This window comes from Paroedura picta, chromosome 17 (assembly GCF_049243985.1).
Source record: "Paroedura picta isolate Pp20150507F chromosome 17, Ppicta_v3.0, whole genome shotgun sequence".
Lineage (NCBI taxonomy): Eukaryota > Metazoa > Chordata > Lepidosauria > Squamata > Gekkonidae > Paroedura > Paroedura picta.
In genome coordinates this window covers 11,575,110-11,599,147 of record NC_135385.1, presented here as the reverse complement: position 1 = coordinate 11,599,147, position 24,038 = coordinate 11,575,110, and the positions used below count along the sequence as shown (strand labels likewise).

Below are 24,038 nucleotides of genomic sequence, written 5' to 3'. Positions count from 1 at the left end.
TGTTATTTCTATACATCTGACAGACTGAGTTTATCTTAAGCAGGCCTAGTCAAACTGCGGCCCTCCAGATGTCCATGGACTACAATTCCCATGAGCCCCTGCCAGCAAATTGTAGTCCATGGATATCTGGAGGGCCGCAGTTTGACTGCCTCTGATCTTAAGGATGCCTGGTCTTTAGGTGGTTGAATCAAGGGAAAGGAAACTTAAAAATTGCTCCATTCAACATGGGATCATGGGTTTCATGAAACTCTGGGGTTTCTTGGGGGCCGTGGAAAGGTTTCCCAAATGGTTGGGGGTTAATTAACTTTTAATATATTTTTAAAAATTTGTTAAACATGTATTGGGCGATATGACCATGTATGGTCATGTGGACTCACCCAACCCTCCCAAAACAGCCAATGCTGGGCCAGGATGGGGTGGGGAGGGGAGGGGCCCTAGGTGGGCGTGTCCACAGCTCTGCTTTCCAACCATAATGTGCAAAATCATGCCACTACTGGGATTTCTCGAAGCCTGAGGAATGTGTCAGGAGGTTTTCAGTGGTAAAAAATCTGGGAAAGGCTTCCTTATGCTGTCGAAGGGTGTTCGGAGCATATAGATCTGTAAGCTGTCAGAGACAGGGTCTTTTGTTTCAGGCAAAGGGGGGGGCAGGTGACAGTGGATGAGCGATTGGGATGTGAGTGCCCTGCATAGTGCAGGGGGTTGGACTAGATGACCCAGGAGGTCCCTTCAAACTCCATGATTCTATGTGGTGTGACTGACAAATTTTCTTACCCTATCCTATGCACAGTTATTCACATCCAGCTGTAATCAATGGGGCTTATTTCTAGGTAAACATCCTTCGTGGTGAAACCTGAAAGTGCTGTAGCACCAATGTAAAAACTGCATGTTAATATGCGATGCATGTTAATATTAACTGCATGTTAATATGCGACTACATTTGTGCCGTTGCCTTAATAAGAGCACTAAAGCCAAGGAAAGAAACAGAGCTGCTATCAGAACCTCTTCTGTTCTGCGTGTCTCTCTTTTGGCTTTCCCTAAAGGGGTTGTCAAACTGCCGGCCCTCCAGATGTGCATGGACTACAATTCCCATGAGCCCCTGCCAGCGAATGCTGGCAGGGGCTCATGGGAATTGTAGTCCATGCACATCTGGAGGGCCGGCAGTTTGACTACCGCTGCGCTACCTGCTTGTGCCAGACTGGGATGGCTGATTTGATTGGTTTGATTCCCCGCTCCCCCACGTGCAACCAGCTGGGTGACCTTGAAGCGCTATATCCAGTAGGTGAAATGAAAAATGTCTGCCTTGAGACTCCTAGAGAGCTGCTGCCAGTCAGAGCAGCCAAGACTGACCTTGATAAACCAATTGCCTGGCTCAGTAGAAGGCAGCTTTGTACCTGCACTACAATGTCCAATGTTGATCAGGCCCATGGCTGCAGTCCTACAGAAACTTACTTGAGAGAAGGCCCTTCCTAATTTGCCATCTTTCTTTTTCAGGAGCCTGGCTATGAGTTCTAAAGGTGTCCTGTCATAGGTGTACGTTTTACAGTTGCTAAGTTGACATTTTTAAAAATTTCAACCAAGTTCAATTTGGGCTGCACTAGAGTTAGGTTAAGGTTGACTCAGCCTTCCCTCCTTCCGAGGTTGGTAAAATGAGTCCCCAGCTTGCTGGGGGGTAAACGGTCATGACTGGGGAAGGCCCTGGCAAACGACCCCGTATTGAGTCTGCCATGAAAACGCTGGAGGGCGTCACCCCAAGGGTCAGACATGACCCGGTGCTTGCACAGGGGATACCTTTACCTTTAGAGTTAGGTTGCACCTGGCGTTTTCCATTGGATCCATGGCTAATACTTGGAATTCAAGCAAGCAGGTCACACTGTATTCTCCAGGGAGCAAATGCCTTTTCGAAACAGGGTGTCCCGCACTGCCGTTAGGTCAGTAGATCAATTAACTCATGACAAGAGATTTAAAATACAAATGCTCTCTTTCCTGCCCTCTGTTTGGGATGAGAGAGAAGAGTTTTGCATTAGGAAGCACTGCGCAAATCCAGCTTAGCATCGTAATTTCGAGAGCTCATTCTTGTGGAAACCAAAGTGAATTATCCTGGCTATGAAATGATGGTTTCAGATGCAATTTGGTAATTAGGGAGGAGCCCGTGTGCATTCTAGAAAGCATCTTAATTCTTTTTTAGTGTATTTTTAAAATAAAAGGCCCTGTTGCCCTCCATTCTCCCTTTCCATGTCTTTGTACTGCAAAATGAGATTTTTTTGGGGGGGATGTTGTTTATTACTTCCCTTTTTTTCTCCTGTTAAAGGAACAAAATTCAGTTTTCTGCAGAGTCTGCAAGTCTTCTGTACAGCAGGTCATAAATCTGCTATTCTCTTGTCTTGAAGATAACAGGATGGGCTTCTTTGGATGCTGGCCTTAGTCTTTTGATTCCAGGAGGAAAGATAATTCTTGAGAGCTCTTGCCTCTATTTGGGGTCATCAAGGGGCAGAAAATTATAAGGGCTATGGTAGGGTGGCCAGCTCTGGGTTTGGAAATACCTGGAGATTAGGAGGAAGGGAGAAATCCCGGCCAAATACAGCAGGGGTAGTCAACCTGTGGTCCTCCAGATGTTCGTGGACTACAATTACCATGAGCCCCTGCCAGCAAATGCTGGCAGGGGCTTATGGGGATTGTAGTCCATGGACATCTGGAGGACCACAGGTTGATTACCCCTGGAATATAGTACCATAGACTCATTTTCTCTGATTGGGGTAATTTGGAGATCAACTGCAATAGCAAGAGATCTCCAGGGCCTCCCCTGGAAGTTGGCAACCCTGCAATGTGGGCATCCTGGCTGGATAGTAGTGTATTTCTTCTAGACCAGAGAGGGAATGGTGTGGTGCTGTCTAGCAGATTCACATGCTTACTCAGCCTTGTGACTAGTCACTGTTGTATCAATGCCAGAGGCTTGGTGCGAGGGAAATTTGGAAGAGGCAAACCAGTATGCAATCCCAAGCATTGGGAAGAAAAGTGAAATAAAACGGTGACAAATAACCTTAATTGAAGTCAAGCAGGTATTTAGGGGGTACCAAAAGTAATGCAATGGATTTCTAGGACGAATCAACCACAGGCTATGGGAAATCTGCTCATGCTTACAGAACTGAGCATGCACACAGATACAGGACACTGCCTTATACTGAATCAGCCCTTTTGGTCCATCAGGGTCAAGATATCTAATCCAGGGGTGGCCAAAACAGTGGCTCTCCAGATGTCCATGGACTACAATTCCAGTAGGGGCTCATGGGAATTGTAGTCCATGGACATCTGGAGAGCCACCATTTGGCCACCGCTGATCTACTCAGGCTGGCACCACCATTCCAGGGTCTTACATCTGGTCCTTTTAAGTGGAGATGTCGGAAATTGAACCAGAGACTGCTGCATACCTAACAGATGCTCCACTACTGAGCTACAGTCCTTCCCTAAGTTTTGCCACTGTAGCCTGAGGCCAAAGCCACCTTGCACACTAGAGTTGCCACCCTCTAGGTGATCTCCCGGGGTTACAACGGATCTCCGGTTGACAGGTATGGACTCAGCTGGAGAAAACCCCATTGAAGTCCTTCCTCTCCTCCAACCCTGCCCTCTTTAGGCTCCACCCCCTCCCCCAAATCTCCAGGTGTTGCACCCCCAGCCCCAACCTGCAGCTGGCAACCCTTCCTCACACATGAGTACTTGTGCACAGAATTTATTATTACACCAGGTATGGGCTAGCCAAGGATGCACGCTTTCTCCACACCGGACATAGGGATGAGCAGTACCCCCCCTTCCCCCCCAAAAAAAACAGTTTGAAAGGAAATAGCTACCAAATTTGCAAGCACAGCCAAGGCATGCTGTGACCAAGCAGTTTATTAATCCAAAGTGGAGAGAGCATCTGGAGAGAGATTGGTTAGACAGGGAGACCCTAGTGCAGGGGTAGTCAAACTGCGGCCCTCCAGATGTCCATGGACTACAATTCCCAGGAGCCCCCTGCCAGCATTCGCTGGCAGGGGCTCCTGGGAATTGTAGTCCATGGACATCTGGAGGGCCGCAGTTTGACTACCCCTGCGCTAATGGTATTCCTTGGTGCATAACAGCCATGCAGCCGTGCTACCATCAGAGATACACCTGGGGAAGGTTCCCTCCTAACCTTTCTGGAAAAGCTCTGTTCTCCATGTAGCGATGTCACTCTCATGTTTCAGGCAATGCAAAATGTTTTCCACACCACTTCCTCTGTTAGCACCAAAGCTTTGGTATTGGATCACTCAGGTCCATGGGGAATTTTTCTCTGGCACAAGGAGTCATAAAGCAGAAGACTCTTCTGTCAGCAGAAGAGCTACTTGCATCAGAGGAAGGAGCATGGCAGCAGGACGGACGACCAAGATTCAGCGCCCGAGATGGGTAGCAGCTTGTTTCAAGAATGTCAGAGATGGCTGTCCTTCCTTTGCCTGCTTCTCCCATAATGGGTCGTCATGTGGTTATTTTTGACCTGGAGGTTTCTCTTTGATACACAAAAGAATATCATGTGGGTATGAGAGTATATTGTGGCCTACGTATCAGAAAGTCATTGCCTGCAATGGTTTCCAGATGCACGCATAGGGAACAAAAATGTGTGCTACTTTAGTCTACCCAAACATTTATAGAATTATATACACCTTTTCACACATGGGAGCCTAAAGGCGGAAGGGGCCATGCAGGCCATCTAGTCCAACCTTCTGCTCAGTGCAGGATCAGCCTAAAGCAGGGGTAGTCAAACTGCGGCCCTCCAGATGTCCATGGACTACAATTCCCAAAAGCCCCCTGCCAGCATTTGCTGGCAGGGGCTTCTGGGAATTGTAGTCCATGGACATCTGGAGAGCCGCAGTTTGACTACCCCTGCTTTAGGATGCTTTGGGCTGATCCTGCGTTGAACAGGGGGTTGGGTAGTCAACCTGTGGTCCTTCAGATGTTCATGGACTACAATTCCCAGCGTTTGCTGGCAGGGGCTCACGGGAATTGTAGTCCATGAACATCTGGAGGACCACAGGGTTGAGTACCCCAGGACTAGATGGCCTGTGCGGCCCCTTCCAACTCTATGCTTCTATATCGGGACAGGAAGGCGGCATATAAATATAAATAAATAAATAAACAAAGCTGCACGCGCACAAAACCCAAGGCATTAAAACCGATACGAAGATTAAAATAAAAAGTGAAAATTTAGGAAGAGAAACAAAGGGAACAACATCGGGCGCGTTCTTTACAAAAAAAATAATTTTTTTTTTAAAATAAAATAAAAAAATCATCCCGAGGTTCAACTAAAGGAGGACGGTTGGGCGAGGCTCGCTCCGCGCACGCGCGGCGCCCGACACCCTCGAGGTGGGGCGGAGGGAAGCCAAAGTCAAAGGCGGCCGGCGGTGAGCGCGCGTGCGCACGGCCGCCGTGTTTCCCCCCCCTCCGCTCTCCGCGCGAGAGAGGGGCGTGTCCGCGCGCGCTCGCCCGTCCCCCCCGCTCGCGCGCCCTCCTTTTCCCGGCGTGCCCCGCGCGGCGCTGGCTGTCTCTGGCCACGTCCCCGGGCCACGTCGCTCGGTGCCCGCTGCGCTCTCGCCATCTTCGCTCCCTCGCTCCGCCGCCATGAACGTCTTCCGCCTCACCGGGGACCTCTCCCACTTGGCGGCCATCATCATCCTCCTCCTCAAGATCTGGAAGACCCGCTCGTGCGCCGGTGGGTGGGTGGGTGGGGGTCGGGGTGGGGGTCAGGGTGGGGGTCAGGGTGCTGCTCCTGGGGGCACTGGGCAACGTCCCCTTTGCAATCTCTTGCATTTTAGGGTTGGGTTCTCTTTTCTTTTTTTTGCAAGGGGGGGAGGAATGTGATTTTTTAATGTATTTATTTTATTATTTTATGTATTATTATTATTAATAATGATGATGATTAATAATGGTGAATAGTGCGCCGCCCTACCCAGAGAGCCGCGCAGGGCGGTGTGCAGCGGGTTCCCCGTCTGCAGTTTTTGTTGCAGGTCAGTGCATGGGGTGGTGCTGCCTTTTGGATGTTTTTAAGGGTGGGGGGGGGCTTTTTTATTGTTTTTATGTTATTTATTTGATTTATATACCGCCCTCCCCGGGGGCTCAGGCTCTGGAAGGGTCTTTTCTGGGCTGGCCCCGGGTGGCTAAAGCAGGGGGAGTCAACCTGTGGTCCTCCAGATGCCCATGGACTACAATTCCCAGGAGCCCCTGCCAGCATTAGCTGGCAGGGGCTCATGGGAATTGTAGTCCATGGGCATCTGGAGGACCACAGGTTGACTTCCCCTGGCCTAAAGGATGCATGTGCAGTTTAGTTTGAAGCGGCCGGGGTTGTTGGGAGGGGTCTTCTCCGTGGCAGGGGACTTGGAGCTGGTGCTTTTTTGGGGTGTTTTGCACTGTTTTGAATCATCTTGAGATTTGGGGTGGGGGGGGGGGTTGTGGAGCCTTTGGTTCTAAGTTCTGCAGGAGGGGGAGGTCTGTCTAGTTCTGACTTATTACCTGTATATTCTCAAACGGCGGTGGTGGCTTCTGAATTTGGGGAGGGGGGCTGCTGGGAGAAAATAGGGGGTCAGGTTTACATGGCGTTCCTGCAAAGTTGGTATTGCTATTGAGGTGGAGCTCTATAGGAGAGGTCTGGTTTGGAGAGGCTCTCCAGGATGGCTCCAGCTCTTGAAAACCTGAGTCCAGGAGCACCTTTAAGATCAACAAAGATTTATTCAGGGTGTGAGCTTTCGAGGGCAAGCAATCTTCCTCAGACGCTTTTGTGCTTGCCCTCGAAAGCTCACGCCCTGAATAAATCTTTGTCGGTCTTCAAGGTGCAACTGGACTCTGGTTTTATTGTGCTGCTTCAGCCCAACACGGCGACCCATTTGAATCTATCCTCTTGTGGTTTTTCCTTTGCAGCTTTGCAGGGCCCTCTGTTTGGGGCTGGATGTTGCAGAGGCATTTCTCAGTCTGCTCCCTGTTTTCTTGCAAGGAGCGGTGTCATTTTTGACACATGAGGGACACGGTTGTAGGCTGGGTTTGAGGGGGGCAGTTCTCCAGCTGCCCTAGATGTTTCCTCTGCTTAAAAAGAGGTGTGATCATGCTTTTGTTCTCAGGGGTCGACCTTAAAGGGCCTCTAAAAAAAAAAAAAAAGAAGTGGAATTGCCAGAAGGTTGACTCTAATGTGTGAGGGATTTGCATGACTCCCTTAGGTCTATACGGAGGAGGGACTGTCCTTTCCGGAGACTGGGAACTGATTTGAAGAAAATCAGACTGCTCAGGTTTCTCCAAAGCAAGAGTAGGTTTGCATGTGAGAGGCACTTCCCAAGTTCATTTTGAAGCACGGCCTGATAATGTTAATTAAAAACAAATTATTGCAACCTCGGTCATTCTTTCCCCGCAGTTCTGTAAGAGAAGAGGATTCCACAGGGTGGAGAAATACGTATTTTTAGTAATTTAGTGGCACAGATACAGAGATCGTAGAGTGCCGGTGAAATTCCAGCTGAGACCATTTGGAGGCTTGGGGAAAGGTCATAATCTAGGCGGTCTGGCTCCTCGGTAATGAGGTCAAAAAAGTTTGTCCTCCTTTGCAAAAAAGGACCCAGCAACGTGGAGATGCAGGGGGATGGGTTTCCTCATGCCACACAGGCAGAGTTCTGTGTCTGCTCTAATAGAACTGCAAGAAGCATTTCTACATTTATTCCTTATGATGATGAAGGTGATACGAATTAACTTACAGGAGAGCAAATGGGAGTTATTTTCTACCGGCTTTTCTTCGAGATTGAGGGCAGGATGGGGTAAAATAATTGCTGTGGGCAAGACATAAAACCCAATTCTCAAATACCCGACGCTGCTGTTTTACTGCCCCTTTCTCAAATATGGTTTGCTTCTTTACCTAACAGAAAAGCTGCATGGAGATCAGCTTTGCATGCAGAAAGGCGATTCTTGCAAGCTCCGAAAATCTTGCTCTTTGGTTGCTGGGGCTTTTGTTGGGTTTTTCGATTTGGCCCTGACGGTTTGCAGGCATTGCATTTCGCTTCCTTTGGAAGGGTTCAGCGGTGACCCGGCAGGAGTTTTGAGCACTTGGCAGAACTTGCTTGCTTCCGCTGCCAAGTGCAGATCAAAATTGGGAGCAAATGACTGAATCCAGGCTGGAGAGAATAGGCTCTCCATTGGGATTCCTGGTCTAGTCTGACGTGGCAGCTCTCAGAAGGTGTGGCGAACGGAGCTGCCTGGGAGAGAGATGGCAGTTCTATTCCTGCTGCATCTTCGGTGCCGGTTTCTCCGTTGCAAAGAACATTTCTCGTGGCTCAGCTAGTGACGTTTGAGGAAGTCTTTTATGCCAGCAAGGTTGCAAGGGTCCGAATTACACGAAGCAAGCAAAACATACTGTTCTGCAGCTTGCGTGTTCCAATTTAATACATTTGCTTAAAGCCAGCAAGTGATTTTGAGCCTGGTTTTTGTTTCGAGGGCATTATTATGATCCCGGCACAATTTACAACATAAAATTGTTCAAATGACAAATTGGGGAAGCATTGTAGTATCGGCCACCGCACGTTGATGTGAAATATTTATATACCGCTTTTCTGATGCACTCACAAGTGGCAGGGAGCTTTCCCTCCCTTGTAAGTCAAAGGGTTTCAGGAAGAGGTTGGTCCGACATCCTGCATTCACTCTCAACTCTCCCACAGCAGCAGAAAAGGCCCTGTCTCAGAACCTGGCCATCCAAGTTGTCTTGAGGCTGATTTTCTAAAAAAGAGATGCCACAGTTGGGTCTCCTTTCTTGAACTGGGCCATCAAGTTGGAGGCAATTCTCGTGACTCAAGCTGTCCAGGGTTGACAGGTCAAAACCAGTGCAATGTATTGGGGTCCTGGATAAAAGGGTCACGGCCGTGCGTCCCAACAAGGTCTCGAGCCTATACCAGTTGTTGCTTCCGAATTATGGTCAAGGGCAGCTATCATAAAGAGCATTTGGATGTTACGAAGACATGTGTAACTGTGACACGCTCAACTCTGGAAAAAAGGCTTTGGGGGCATTGCCAAAACTCGAAGAGCTGTTTTTTGGTCTCCCGCTTTTCACTGCCTGTTGGAGTCTCAAAGCAGTTTACAATTGTCTGCCTTGCCTTCCCCCACTACACCAACAACCAGTGAGGTAGGTAGGGCTGAGAGAGCTCTGAGAGAACTGAGACTGGCCCAAGGTCACCTATCTGGCTGCATGTGAAGGAGGAGTGGGGAATCAAATTCAGTTCTCCAGATTAGAGGTTGCCACTCCTAACCACGACACCAAACGTGCAATTACAATAACTCCAGCCTTTATTTTATTTTATTTAAAAGAGAGAATAACAGAAGAAAGAAAGAACAAAATGTTATAGTTCCATAACAAGTCAGTTCCCCCTACTAACATATCTATTAATACCTATCTGGCTAAATATTAATACCTATTTAGTTAATACATACATACCTATCTGGCTAAATATTGTAAGAAATACCCCCAGTGTTCTTCAAATTCTTCCGCTGGTCTTCCATTAACTAGATTAGTAAGCTTTGCCATTATGGTCAATTCTCCCAACTTTTCCATCCAGCCTGTTATTTTTGGTATGTCTTCTTGTCTCCACCTTCTTGCAAGCGCCATCCTTGCTGCAAAAGAGTCCGAAAGCATCTTCTAACTGCATGGCAGGTACTTTGCAGAGGGCAGGCCCCTCTGTTCTCTTGCGTGAACAATCTGATTTTGAGCTGGCTTCCTTTATGCCTGAACCCTAGATTAACCCGGCACTGCGATAATTTTTTTTTTAATCTGTAATCGTGTGGCCAAGCTTTAGTACCTTACGAACAGTACGCACGAGGAAGAGAAGGACCTGCCGTCTTGTGGCAAGGGGCCTCACACACAGCTGACTGACCAGCTGGTATTTTAAAGGAATCAAGGTTTCAAACTCCAGGTATTGTAAGTAAGTAAAAAGAGCTTGAAAAATGGGCAAATATCCTCGCATGCAGAGTATGAGAGGATTGCTGTTTGTCGGGGAAAGCTGTTGATTTAATAGACAAACATCCCGGCAGCCCAATCCTGTGTGCATTTACCTGGGAGTAAGCCCAGCTGAACTCAGTGTGACTTTTGAGGAAGGAGAGTGGGATTTCTGCTGCAAGCCCCTCCCTCCCCCCCCCCAGCTTATTGTGGTCTACGGCAGATGCCCGTGACACTAGGGTTAGCTTTATTGGTGAAAGGCATCGGCAAAAGGTCAGCACCCGTTGGCTCATCAATCAGTTTGCCCCAAAGCTTTCTGGGTCAGAGGTCTCTAAAAGGCGCCAGCCTCAAGGTCACTCACCTGATGGGGAGAGCTTTACGCTCTGCGCACTCCCGTAGAAACAGCAATTTGTCCACCACGCCTGTGAAGATTCTGGGGCTGTGTAAAGAACATGTCAGGGGTAGTCAAACTGCGGCCCTCCAGATGTCCGTGGACTACAATTCCCAGGAGCCCCTGCCAGCGAAGGCTGGCAGGGGCTCATGGGAATTGTAGTCCACGGACATCTGGAGGGCCGCAGTTTGACTACCCCTGAGTTAGATTCTTGTGATTGAGTGCTGTGGTGTTCTCCTTTCATCCCTTGTAACGAATAGCTTGAAATGGGACAGAGCTAATAATCAGGTCTGTGGGAGACCTCGATGCAATACGTATATCATCGTGAACAATGCTGTCCTCGGTAGAGTTGCAGCCTTCCATGCCCTCTGCTCAGGTGGCCCTGGAGGTTCTTGTGATCATCGCTGGTGTCTGGCCTGCCATGAGGTCATAGAGTTGGAAGGGATCTCCAGGGGCATCTAGTCCAACCCCCTGGTGGATGCTGGAAATTGACAACTTGCTGTCCATCTACCGTGACCGTACCCACGTGGTGCAATCTTCCTGAAAGCTTGAGATTCCACAAATACAGATGAGCAGCTGTGTTAGTCTGTCCACCTGAGAGTTGAGCAGTGATTCACAAAAGCTCCTACCCTACCATAAATTTTGTCTTTAAGATGCTACTGGACCCTCTTTTCTCCTGAACTCCCATGAGTCTGTGTAGCTCCAGCTATTCTGTCATGTCCACTGCTTATTAGTTGCCAAACTGGCTATGTTTATTTTGTTAATCTATTTCTACCTTTCCTTGCACTATTTGTCGTGCTGTTCTGTTCTCCGTGGTGCTTTCTAGTACTTATCTCTAAACTAGGAGCCAAGCCATTGCATTCAGGAATACGACGGGCGCTAAATTAGGAGGGTGGGGTGGAAGAACTTTGCGGACGGCTTCCCCCTCCCCCCAGGACCTGGAAAGGCTGCAGGCCCCTGGGCAGGGAACTCACCAGCAGGGGCAGCTCTTAAGCAGCAGGGATCTGCAGCCTCCTAGCCTCAGAGGGAAGTGGAAGGAGGAGGGGGTGGTCAGGGGTGGGGGACGGAAGGTGATTGGCCGGCCGCTGGACAGACAGGCAAGCCGGTTGGAGGAGGAGGCACACAGGGGCGGGACAGCTGCCCTGAGAGGGCGTTAAGCGCTGAGTGGCACTAAAGCCATGAGATCAGCTCCTCCTCCAAGCCCTCGCCAGAAATATTAAGTGGAACAGATAAGAGCAGCAGAACAGCCCTGCTGGATCACATTTAATCAAAAATTAATAACCAAAGGAACCAATAGCAGATGTAATCACATTGGGTGTGTTTAAATTCACAGCGTTCTTCAGGTTTATTCCCTTTTTTGACATGGATCCCATTCATGGCACCTGGGGAATCTGGATAACTCGCTGTTTTAGGCACCCTTTGAGCTTTGTGAAGACCCTTTTCTCATACTTATTTTCTTTCCTCAGGTATATCTGGGAAAAGCCAACTCCTCTTTGCACTGGTCTTCACTACTCGGTACCTGGATCTCTTCACTTCCTTCATTTCATTTTATAACACGTCTATGAAGGTACGGTGTGCTTAGGCTACTGAATGCTGGGAGTGCATGCAGCTCGGTGAATGCAAATAAAATCTGGTAGCCCACCCCCTGGCTCCCATTAAAATTCAAGTTGTGACACTATGCCAGGGGTGGTCAAACTGCGGCCCTCCAGATGTCCATGGACTACCATTCCCATGAGCCCCTGCCAGCATTTGCTGGCAGGGGCTCATGGGAATGGTAGTCCATGGACATCTGGAGGGCCGCAGTTTGACTACCCCTGCACTATGCGGAGACACTGTGGCACCTGCAGGAAAGGGACAGGCTGTCAGGCAGGACAATAAGTTGCCCTTGTATCTTGAGCCTCATGTCAGGAGTGGCCAAACTGTGGCTCTCCAGATGTCCATGGACTACAATTCCCACAAGCCCCTGCTGACCGGGGCTCCAGGGACATCTGGAGAGTCACAGGGCACTCTTCTTTTTATACAAGGGCACTGCAGAATTGGTGCCTCCCGTCAACACCAGCTGTATTCCAAAATGTGTGGAACTGTAATAAGTTCTCTTGTATATCTTGCAAGGTAAAGATGAATCCATGTAGCAGCGTGCAGGTCGAAAAGTTATAGGGATCTGGTTTATTTGGGAGAGGAAAGAGGAAGGGGATTCTAAGCTGCTTTGACTCTTTCGGGGAGAGAAAAGCGGCATATAAGAACCAACCCTTCTTCTTCAGTAATCTCAGGGCTCTCTCAGCCTCCCCTCCCTCACAAGGTGTCTGTTGTGGAGAGAGGAAAGGGAAGGCGATTATAAGCAGCTTTGAGACTCCTTTGGGTAGAGAAAAGTAGCATATAAGAACCAACCCTTCTTCTTCAGGAATCTCAGGGCTCTCTCAGCCTCCCCTCCCTCACAGGGTGTCTGTCGTGGGGAGAGGAAGGGAAGGCAAATGTAAACCGCTTTGAGACTCTTTCGGGGAGAGAAAAGCGGCATATAAGAACCAACTCTTCTTTTTTTTTCCCCCTTCCCTTTTTTACTTTACATAACTACTGCCTATATGGTTTTAGGTCTCAGCAGAGCGAACTTTTTGGAATACAGCTGGTATTGACATGAGGCACGAGTTCTGCAGTGTCCTCTTTTCTCACCCAAAATTCAGGAGCAGATTGGGAGAAAGCTGACCTCCACTGGTGTGTTTGTGCCTTGCGTGCTTGTGCAAACAAGTGTAGATACCAGCGTAAGAGAGCTGGAAAGGTAGAAAGAGGGGAGCAGAGGAAAAGGGGAAGTTAAAGAAATAGGCAAGTAGTGATGTCTGGGAAGGTGGTATAAGATGGTATTTCCCAGTGCCATGGAGCACTCTGCAGCTGCCAAGGAGAAGTTGTTATCCTCAGGCCTGTTTCAGGAGCTTGATGAAGCTTGTTGGAGGATCATCTCCTGGGTTTCATATTCTCTTTTCTCCCCAAACGCATGCAAAGTCAGGAGAGCACAAGACTGTGAAAGGAACTCTCGTAAGTGAATAAAATCAGAGTCCGGGAGCAGTTTTAAGACCGACAAAGATTTATTCCAGGCGCGAGCTTTCGAGTGCAAGCATTTTGTCGGCCTTAAAGGTGCCACTGGACTCCGATTTTATTGTGCTACTTCAGACCAACGCGGCTACTCCTTTGAATCTCTCGTAAGTGAAGTGAGCGGAGGCCTCTCCTGACTTTCTGTGCTGCTGCTCTGCGGCTTGAAAACATTTTTTTTTTGTGCACAGCTGTAATGGTAGGAAGAGGACTGGGCAAGAAGCATCGAAGAGCCGAAGCGTCAGTCAGACGCGAAATGCAGAATCGCTCCCTTGGAGATTTATAGTGTTGTGGTTCTGCCAGTTCTTTGTGTTTCATTCCAGTTTCCTGTCCATATAGTTGCTGGCACCGTTTTGTGCCGTCGAGGGATGCTGCCTGCTTGGTTGATTTCACTACCAAACCGAAGACAGTAATCTGCACTGCCCTCTTTTCTTTTCTTTGGGGCGGGAGGGGGGATTGTTTCACGGAATATTGGAATTAGATTCTGCTTCGTGCTCCTATTAAGTGTTTTCTCTCCTGGGAATATGTTCATAAGTGGTGATGATTTCCCCCCTCCTCCTGCCCAAATTAGCTTGCAATGGGTTAGTTGGTGTTCTGGATCCTAGCTGTGTCACGGATGGGCTTCTGTGACCTTCAGCGAGTCGTTCGACCTTCTATATCAGGGGTAGTCAAACTGCGGCCCTCCAGATGTCCATGGACTACAATTCCCAGGAGCCCCTGCCAGCAAATGCTGGCAGGGGCTCCTGGGAATTGTAGTCCATGGACATCTGGAGGGCCGCAGTTTGACTACCCCTGTTGTGTATCCTCTGGTCTTCTCATCTTGTCAATTAAATTTTTGTGCAGTGTTTTTTGTTTTTTTCTTCAGGAAAACACTAAAACCCATTTCCCTGAAAAGTACCTCTTTCTCCTCCCCACCCTATAAGACAGGGGAAACCGGCAGTTTTGGACCTTCAGCTTTTATGCTCATTGTAGTGTGTGGTCTGCACATAATTACTTTTGTAGAACGTTCTTTATGTATTATTCATTTATATATGCTGCCATTTCCCGCAAAGGGGACCTAAAGCTGATTTACATCATACTCTACTCCCGGGGTGGAGCGATTGTGGCGCTCCAGATGTCTGTGGACTACAATTCCCATGAGCCCCTGCCAGCATGGACATGCTTGGCAGGGGCTCATGGGAATTGTAGTCCATGGACAGCTGGAGAGCCACAGTCTGGATGGCCAAACTGTGGCTTTCCAGAGGTCTATGAACTACAAGTCCCATGAGCCCCTGCCGTCCATGGACATGTTTGGCAGGGGCTAATGGGAATTGTAGTCAGATTCAGAGTACCTTTATTGGCACAAAATTGCAAAGCATAAAATAAAAATTACAATTAGTTCCAGATGTAATATCTACCGTAAAAATTTTTCATTTAAAATTGCCAGTAAAAACTTTGCTACTTTTATAATAATTGCTGAGTCCCTCCCATTTAGTATCATTTTTAATCCTATTTTTCTAATCAACACAGCTGAATTTCAATTTCTTCAGATAATTAGCTAACGGGTGGCGAAATACTTCGAACCTAGGACACACCAGAAGTAGGTGGTACAACGTGTCAGGGAGACGACATCCATGTAAACCAGGGGTAGTCAAACTGCGGCCCTCCAGATGTCCATGGACTACAATTCCCAGAAGCCCCTGCCAGCATTCGCTGGCAGGGGCTTCTGGGAATTGTAGTCCATGGACATCTGGAGGGCCACAGTTTTGACTACCCCTGATGTAAACAGTCTCCTGAGGAGGGATCTTCAGAAATCTACCTCGGGTGATATTTGAGGGAAAGATGTTTAAGCAAGCAACTAGAAATGCTCTTCTTATCTGGGAATTGTAGTCCATGGACCTCTGGAGAGCCACAGTTTGGCTTCCCCTGATGTACATAGTCAACTACACAACCGCCTTTAGTGGTTCCTGGTGGGGTGAGTGGGCAGAAATCAGTGGGGTGCAAGACCGAGGGGGCGACGCATTTATTGAATTTCAAACAGCCGTATTCTTGGATCGATAGGCCATGTTTTCCTTTAAAAACCCAAATGAGCTCACATCAATCAGTAGGTCATTCCGATCTCTCTGTATTCTAATATCCATCGGCTCTTCCTAGTGCCGGCTGATTTATATTCTGAGGGGGAAAGGCCGACGGCTTTCTATCTCCTTCCCACTTTAACATGTGGATGAATGCTCCTGAAGCGAGGTGGGAGGAGCGCTCCTTCGGACAATCCACCAAGGTCGTCTCTGTCTCTTACGGTGCACGTGAAATGCTTTTGTTCAAACGATGGGGGTCTCTGCTAAAACCCGGATAACGTTGGCGTTCTCCTTTCCTTTTAAAGCTCATCTACATCGCTTGTTCGTACGCCACAGTCTACCTGATCTACATGAAATTCAAGGCCACCTACGACGGGAATCACGACACTTTCAGGGTGGAGTTTCTTGTGGTGCCCGTCGGCGGGCTGTCGTTCCTCGTCAACCATGACTTCTCTCCTCTCGAGGTGAGTGCCTTTTCTCAGGTTGCTTTGGGTTCCGACAGGATGCAAAAGGGACAGGACGTTTGCGTGTTGCAATGAGAATTAAGGTTCATTCAGCACTGAGTCCCTTGGCTAAGGATCCCCTGAAATCCTCTGAGAGGTGGGCTGAAAGGAAGCTAGGGGAAGGAGGAGCAAACAAGCAAGCTTAATGCTGCTGATATCTTAACCTGAATACAGTCATAGAATCATAGAGCTGGAAGGGACCTCCTGGGTCATCTAGTTCAACCCCCTGCACTATGCAGGACACTCACATCCCTGTCGCTCAGATACTGATCATGGATGCTTTAGTCCAGGGTTTCCTGAGGGTCCTGAAAGGGTTTCCCAAATGGGTGGTAGTTATTTAAAAATTGCTAAAACTTTTATTTATGGTCATGCCGACCATTTATGGTCATGCCAACTCTCCCATCGCTCCCAAAACGGCCAATGATGGGCCAGGAGGGGGTGGGAAGGGAAGGGGTCCCCGTGGGCTATGCTTCCCAACCATATTCTGTACTGTTGTGCCACTTCTAGGGTTTCCTGGAACCTGAAGATTGTTTCAGGGGATTCTCAATGGTAAAAAAGTTGAGAAAGGCTCCTATAGGCTGATGGGGAAGAAGTGGAGGTAGTGACAGATTTTATTTTCCTGGGCTCCAAGATCACTGCAGATGGGGACTGCAGCAAAGAAATTAAAAGACAGTTGCTCCTGGGGAGCAACTCTGTGATTCTATGATTTGTTCTTGGTTACTGGCTGGAGATAGATGTTGCTCTGTGTTAGCAGGTTGACAGACTTTTTTTCTAGTTTCTTTAAAACAGAAAAATTGGGAAGTAGTAAAGAGTTCTGAAGTAGGACTTGCCAAAACACAATGTCATGTGACATTCTGATAAACCACTCACAATTAACTGAATTTTAGCAAGGATTTGTTTATTAATAGGATTTGTATACGGCCACTCCCAGCAGGCTGGCTTGTTTGTTTACTGGATTGTTTACTGGATCGCATTATTCAAGGGAAGCCTTTTAATAGTCTCTGTTTGTTTGTCAGGGACTAGCAGGCTGTAGGGCAGGAAAAGAGAAAAGAGGGTTGATTTATAAAACAGAATTATGCAGCCACAGGAGTGGCTAGATGGTTGTCAGAAACCCCTGTGTATTTCTCTGCTGTGATTTAGTGTGTCCATCTAACCTGACTCGTATGCCCTGAGGTAACCCAGATGCTTTTGTCTGATACCCCAAGGTTGATTTCCCGCTGTTGAGTTTTATGCATACCAGCCTCCCCAAATAGTCCTCACCTCCTCTCCCTTATGGCCCTCTATTTCCCACCCCATTTGGTTCCTTTAATTCCCACGTCTTCCTGTCCCTTGATGTCTGGACTGTTATCTCCATAGTATGACTTCTTTTGAACTGTGCTTGGTGCGGGTTCCCAGGGCCAGGGGAGCCCCCTTGAGCCCCTATATCCTATGCTTTGTGGGGCAGTTCTGACTATGCCTTCTGCGTAGATGCTTGCCTTTCTCACAAAGAAACTTTAATTCAAAGAGTTTGCTTATTTAGAATTCGAAGTCTCTCACAGAGATACAGATGCAAGAACAAGGCCCAAGAGGTTGAGAATTTAATATGTTGTACTCCGCCTCTTGTGGCGCAGCGTGGTAAGGCAGCAGACATGCAGTCTGAAACTCTGCCCTTGAGGCTGGGAGTTCGATCCCAGCAGCCGGCTCAAGGTCGACTCAGCCTTCCCTCCTTCCGAGGTCAGTAAAATGAGGACCCAGCTTGCTGGGGGGTAAACGGTAATGACTGGGGAAGGCACTGGCAAACCACCCCGTATTGAGTCTGCCATGAAAACGCTGGAGGGCGTCACCCCAAGGGTCAGACATGATTCGGTGCTTGCACATGGGATACCTTTACCTTTTACTCCAACCCAAGCCAGCTCTGCAGAGAGGGATGGCTTCTCAATCAGCCAAGCAATTAAATACAATATATAAACTAAAAACAGCTGAGAGCAGATGTGTAGATCATCCAGTTGGACCATCAGGCATAAAAGCTGTTTTCCCTGAATGGCAGAGACTCAAGGCAGCTCCTGTCTACCGAAGCTTGTGTGCCCAAATGGGGGTGAAAATTTGCAAATAATAATAATAATAATAATAATAATAATAATAATAATAATAATAATAAAGCATGGAAAGAAAGTTCAATGGATTCACCGAATGAAATTCAGAAGTTGGGTTGTTTGCTAATTTGTGTACATTTAAAGAAAAGTGCAAACTTATGAGAAAACCCGAATAATACAGCAGGAGAACAAGTTGGCACAGAATCGCCCAGTTTTCAAGGGAGCTGAAGTGGACTTCAACGACGTCCGCATAGGCAAGGTTGAACTTTGTCCGGTTCAGTTCAGGAGGCCTTTATTGGCGTGCAAGGTCGAACTTCGGGAGGCAGGACTTGGCTTTCAGACTCTTACAAAAGTCCGCTGCTCAGTGGCAGTCTCAGAAAGGGAGGGAAGGGTTCTGTCCTGCTGGGAGTATAATCTTTCAGCTGTTCTTCTGTGCTTGCATCGTGTGTCCCGCATAACCAGGAACTCTTCGACCACTGAGGACCTTGGGCTGGGAGTGGCCGTGGGTCCAAGGACCCTTTGTCCCAGGCCAGTCTCGGGACCCCAGACTCTTGCCAGGAGCCCCTGCTTATTGGTGTCCCGGAGCGACCGTGATCCCAGTTAGTCTAAGCCAGTGTGTTCGGTTCACAAAACGAGGGTGGTGAGAATTTTTTATCTGGCTCTCTAGTCTGCTGTTTCTTTTTCATTTTGCTTCTTCGAAGGGCACTGGAAGAGTTTGGTGCCATCTGGAGAATTTGAGAAGAACTACAATCCTCTGTTAAAAAATGGAGGGGGTGACCCTCAGTGTGGTGTATTTGGGTTGGTTCACTCACCTTGTGTGATGGCTGTTGTATGTTGGGGACAGGCTATTGGCAGCTTGGTCGAGGGGTGGGTTTTAATCTAGCAAACCAATTGGATTCCCCACTCCTTCACATACAGCCTTCTGGGCGACCTTGGGTCCTGTTAGAGCTGTTCTCAGAGCATTTCTGTAAGAGCTCTCTCAGCCCCACTTACCTCACAGGGTATCTGTTGAGGGGAGGGGAAGGGAAGACGACTGTAAGCCACTTTGAGACTCCTTCGGGTAGAGAAAAGCAGGGTATGAAAACTTCCTTCCTTCCTTCCTTCCTTCCTTCCTTCCTTCCTTCCTTCCTTCCCTCCCTCCTTCCTTCCTTCCTTCCCTCCTTCCCTCCTTCCCTCCTTCCCTCCCTCCCTCCCTGCTTTTGGGGACTCCATGAAAGGCCCGTGGACAACCTGCACTTGGTCAGTTGCGCTGGCTCCAGATTGGTGACCAAATCAGATTCAAGGTTTAGGTTCCTACCTTGGAGGCCGTTAATGGTCTGGGACCCTTGTGTCTCTGGGACCACCTCTTCCATTACTCCCCATCCCCCCCCCCCCAAGGGCATTAAAGTCCAACGACCAACATCTACTCCGGATCCCTGGCCCCAAAGAGATCAAACCGGCCTCAGCGAAGGTCAGGGCATCTTTAGCCTGGTGGAACTCTCTCTGCCATAGGACACCAGGGCCCTGTGGGACCCATGACCGTTCCTCTCTCCTTGCATGTAGGAAGCCACCCCGAGACTATTGCTAGAGAGGGGTGGCCTATAGATAAATAAATAAGCAAAAGCTGCAGAATGAACCCGTTAAAAGAACTTGAGTAGCAGGCCTCGGAGACCTGGCGCTGGTCTGACTCAATAACGGCCTGCATGGACGAGTGTTCTGGCTGGCGATGGTGGGCTTTCAGCACCTCTCCTGCCCCTTTCCTTCCAGATCTTGTGGACCTTCTCCATCTACCTGGAGTCCGTCGCGATCCTCCCTCAGCTCTTCATGATCAGTAAAACGGGGGAAGCAGAGACCATCACCACCCACTACCTCTTCTTCCTGGGCCTGTACCGTGCCTTGTACCTTATCAACTGGATTTGGCGCTACTACTTCGAGGGCTTCTTCGATCTCATAGCCGTGGTGGCCGGCGTGGTCCAGACGATCCTGTACTGTGACTTCTTCTACTTGTATGTTACAAAAGGTAAGACGTGGACGGGGCAGGTGTGCAGCCGTCCTGGTCTTATAAACGGGAGAGTGAAAGCTGGGTGACCTAGATTCTTTGCACCTCTTTCTGTCAGTTTGAGGGACTGTAGTGTAAGGATAGCATACGCTCAGTTTGCTGTTCAGAATTTTGGGGAGGCAGATGTTTTCGATGCTTGGGGGGGCTCTCTGTTGCCCAGATGTAAGTGACCAAGACCTGAATCCTGTAATTCACCATAGCTTCTGCTGCAATGAGGGACACAAAAATATCTGGACTCTCTTCTTCTTCTCCTCCTTCTTCTCCTTCTCCTCCTCCTCCCTCTTCCCCCCTCTTCCCCCCTCTTCCCCTTCTTCTTCTTCTTCTTCCCCTTCCCCTTCCCCTTCCCCTTCCCCTTCTTCTTCTTCTTCTTCTTCTTCTTCTTCCCCTTCTTCTTTTTCCCCTTCTTCTCCTTCTTCCCCTTCCCCCTTCTTCTTCTTCTTCTTTTTCTTTTTCTTCTTCTTCCCCTTCTTCTTCTTCTTCTTCTTCTTCTTCTTCTTCTTCTTCTTCTTCTTCTTCTTCTTCTTCTTCTTCTTCTTCTTCCCCTTCTTCTTCCCCTTTTCCCCTTCATCTTTTCCCCCTTCTTCTCCTTCTTCCCCTTCCCCCTTCTTCTTCTTTTTCTTTTTCTTCTTCTCGCTTCTTTCTTCTTTCTTCTTCTTCTTCTTCAAACTCAGTGGGACCTAAAAAGTCTCTAACACAGAGGTGGACCATGCTTGGGTCTCGTGTCTGCTACTTGAATCTGCATCACTTCCCTGCTTCGGTCTCTCAGTGCTCGCTGGCTGCCCCTGTGTTTTAACGGTGCTTGCCTTTTCTCCCCTCCTCTTAGTACTTAAAGGAAAGAAGCTCAGCTTGCCAGCGTAAGTGCCAAAACCCAGTCCCCAGCATCTGTCGTCCTGGATGCTTAGAACAATCCTGACCACAAGCAAAAGGCGAAGATGTTTGAGACAGCAAGTCCTGAAGCCGTTTCTCACGGAAGTTTGTCGTCGAGCTCTGAAGGACCGGAGAACAGCCAGCCGACTTCTGTTTGTTGCATCTTTGCCCTCTCTTTTTTTATTACTATGTATAAAGATTTTTTACAGAAAGAAACTTAATACTGTGTGAATTAATTCAGTGTGTAGGTTCAATTGGAATAGTTCCGAAATTGAGGGATATTTTCTTTTCTTTTTTTGTGTGTGTGGGGTTGTTTATGACCAGGAATTAAGTGCAAATGCTTTTTATTTTCCCAGGATTTTTTTTTTTTTGGGGGGGGGAATATTACTGACTTTGCTTTGGAGCACACCGCTGTGTGCTGACCGACAGATGGTAACAGTTTTGATTTCCGATTCCATTCCACTGTATTTATTTTTCCTCCAACAGCTGAACGTTTTGGGTTGTCGAGAGAAAGGCAGACCAGAAATGGGAGCAAAATTCTCACGGTTGGGATGTTGCCATTTCCTCAATTTTCTTAAATCAGCGGAGATTCCCCCCCCCCCCTTCGTTTCCCGTTTTCGGACCTCCTATAGGGTCTGCCAGCACATACCTCCCTCTACCTCCGTTACCTTTAAAGAGATTCACTTGGGAGTATTTGGTGCCAATGCAGGGTTTTTGAATATGGAAGGTTTGCATTTGTAAGACGCACAGCAGACCCTTCCGTCGCGTGTGTTTTTCTGTTGTTCGAGATGAAACGGTTCCACATTTTGTGGTTGCTCAAAGCCTTTTTCTTAACAGCATCATTTGTTAACAGCTCTTAAGGACGAACCGTGTGACCTTTTGTCCTACTTGAAGCACTCTGTAGATGGCAGTTTTTAAAAAAGAAAACAAGTATCTGCAGCTTTTTAAACCAATAACTTTGTGAGCAGTGTCCATGTTTAGCTTCAAATGAGTTTTAGGATGTGCCAGTTTTGAACAGGTTAGTGTGACTTTTTTTTTACAAACCTTCCTCCTCGAATCTACAGCACCAAGTACTATTCTTTGCCACCTTGGCTTCGATTCCCTTTTTTACTGAGCTGATGCATGACAACTTCCTCGTGTGTTACCGTCCCTCAATAAAACATTTTACGAAGTGGTATGCATTCCGGTGGTGTTCTGGGACTCTGTGGTAGCCTGTTTTCAGTAAAAAGTTGCAATATCCACGCTGGTGGATGGCTAGCCTGGCCGGCGAATGAAAGAGACTAAAAAGCACAAATGACTTAAAACAGGGGTAGTCAAACTGCGGCCCTCCAGATGTCCATGGACTACAATTCCCAGGAGCCCCCTGCCAGCGAATGCTGGCAGGGGGCTCATGGGAATTGTAGTTCATGGACATCTGGAGGGCCGCAGTTTGACTACCCCTGACTTAAAATGTTTTGGCACAAACTGGGTCTCTTCCTATTCGGTCCTGGCTGTTAGGAGACGTTAGAATGCAATAATGCAGGAGGTGGCCCTACAGTGGCTCTCCAGATGCCCACGGACTACAATCCCCATGAGCCCCTGCTAACGTGCTAGCAGGGGCTCATGGGAATTGTAGTCCGTGGGCATCTGGAGAGCCACTGTTGGGCCACCCCTGGAATGTGTCTGGGTAAGTGAAGGGAGGCCGGAAGGTTTCTTGTGAAATGCCTTTGCAAGCTGTTTCATCTCCACCCTTAACTTGACCTTTTAAAAACACACAGGGTCACGTTAGCAAAAGAGGAAATCAGTTGCTTGATGGACACATAAAATCCCTTTATTAGTTAGTTGTTAGCTGCATCAGGTTTCCAATTCGCATGCTGGAAAGGCTTGAAGGGGGAGGATCAAGATGCTCTTCTCCCTTCCCTTTTTTGGTTTTTGTTTTGCTTTCCCAATGTTGAGTTCAACGGTGGAGAATGGGTTGAGGTGGGAAGTATAGGGAAAACAGGAAGGTGACCAGGGTTCTTGATTCGGAGGGGTGGCCCGATAATTTGCCGCACGATGCGTTGAACTCTGATCCGGTGAAGTGCAGGCCTCCGCCTCAGACTCTGCTTGTTGCTCAGATGAATGTGTAACCTGTTGCAAATATATTTTCTCACTCTATGGCTTTGTCTAATTCATTGAATGTGCAGCTTGCGTAAAACTCGACTCTCCCTCCCCTGCAAGTGGAGGCCATCCCAGACCGTCAACAGCAGCCAAAGTCCTGGACGTTCTGAGCAACCGTTTTCGGTCATAAATGATGACGGGTCTGTGGTTCTTTTTTGGCGGCTAGGGACTTCCCGTAACGAGGGACATAGGTCTTTGAGGACGGCCTCCCCCTCCCCATTTGCTATGGGAAAATAGAGGGGTTTTGCATATAGGAGGGGTAGATTTTGATGAAAGTGGGGCGGGGGGAGGGTATTGACTGTCGTCACTCAATTGTGGGGCCTCTTAGGTCAGCCTTAACTTTTTTACCGTTGAGAAACCCCCAAAATATTCTTCAGCCTTCAAGGAACCCCTGCAGTGGTGTGATCATGCAGAATCATGCAGAATCCAACCCGACGTCCTCCTCCAGCCCCAGTAATGGCCATTTTGGAAGGGTGGGTTGGGTTGACACGGCCATATATGGTGATCTCACTCGATAAATAACAATTTTTTAAAATATATATATCAAAATTAATTCCTATCCATTCAGAAAACCCTTCCAGGGCTGTCACGAAACCCTTGGCTTGAGAGAGCCTGCCCTATTGAGTTCGTGGCAGAGAGGGTGGTACTGCCTAGGAAACCCTGAGGTTTTTTAATTAAGCCATTTTATCGGAGATGAATATCTGACACTTAAATTATTATAATTAAATCTGTTTTATTGCATTGCAACTCGTTATGTGCTCCTCACGCACACCTCCAGTTACGTGGGCATGAATATTCACACCCTGATCAGTCTTTAATACATGAAGATACAAATCACTAACCACAAACTTTCAAAATAGGCGTCGGAAGGCGTGGCTTTTAAAGCCCAGACCAGGGGTGGGCAAACTGCGGCCCTCCAGATGTCCATGGACTAC

At 48.2% G+C, this 24,038-nt stretch overlaps 1 protein-coding gene across 1 annotated transcript; it reads left to right on the top strand.

Moving 5' to 3' along the window:
- The first annotated feature begins 5,469 nt into the window (after positions 1-5,469).
- Positions 5,470-22,145, top strand: KDELR2 (KDEL endoplasmic reticulum protein retention receptor 2). The gene is made up of 5 exons (XM_077316193.1): positions 5,470-5,716; positions 11,816-11,916; positions 15,790-15,948; positions 19,806-20,058; positions 20,921-22,145. Exons 1-5 carry the CDS (start codon positions 5,626-5,628, stop codon positions 20,953-20,955), a joined length of 639 nt encoding a protein of 212 aa, XP_077172308.1. The 5' UTR covers positions 5,470-5,625; the 3' UTR covers positions 20,956-22,145.
- Positions 22,146-24,038: the final 1,893 nt, after the last annotated feature.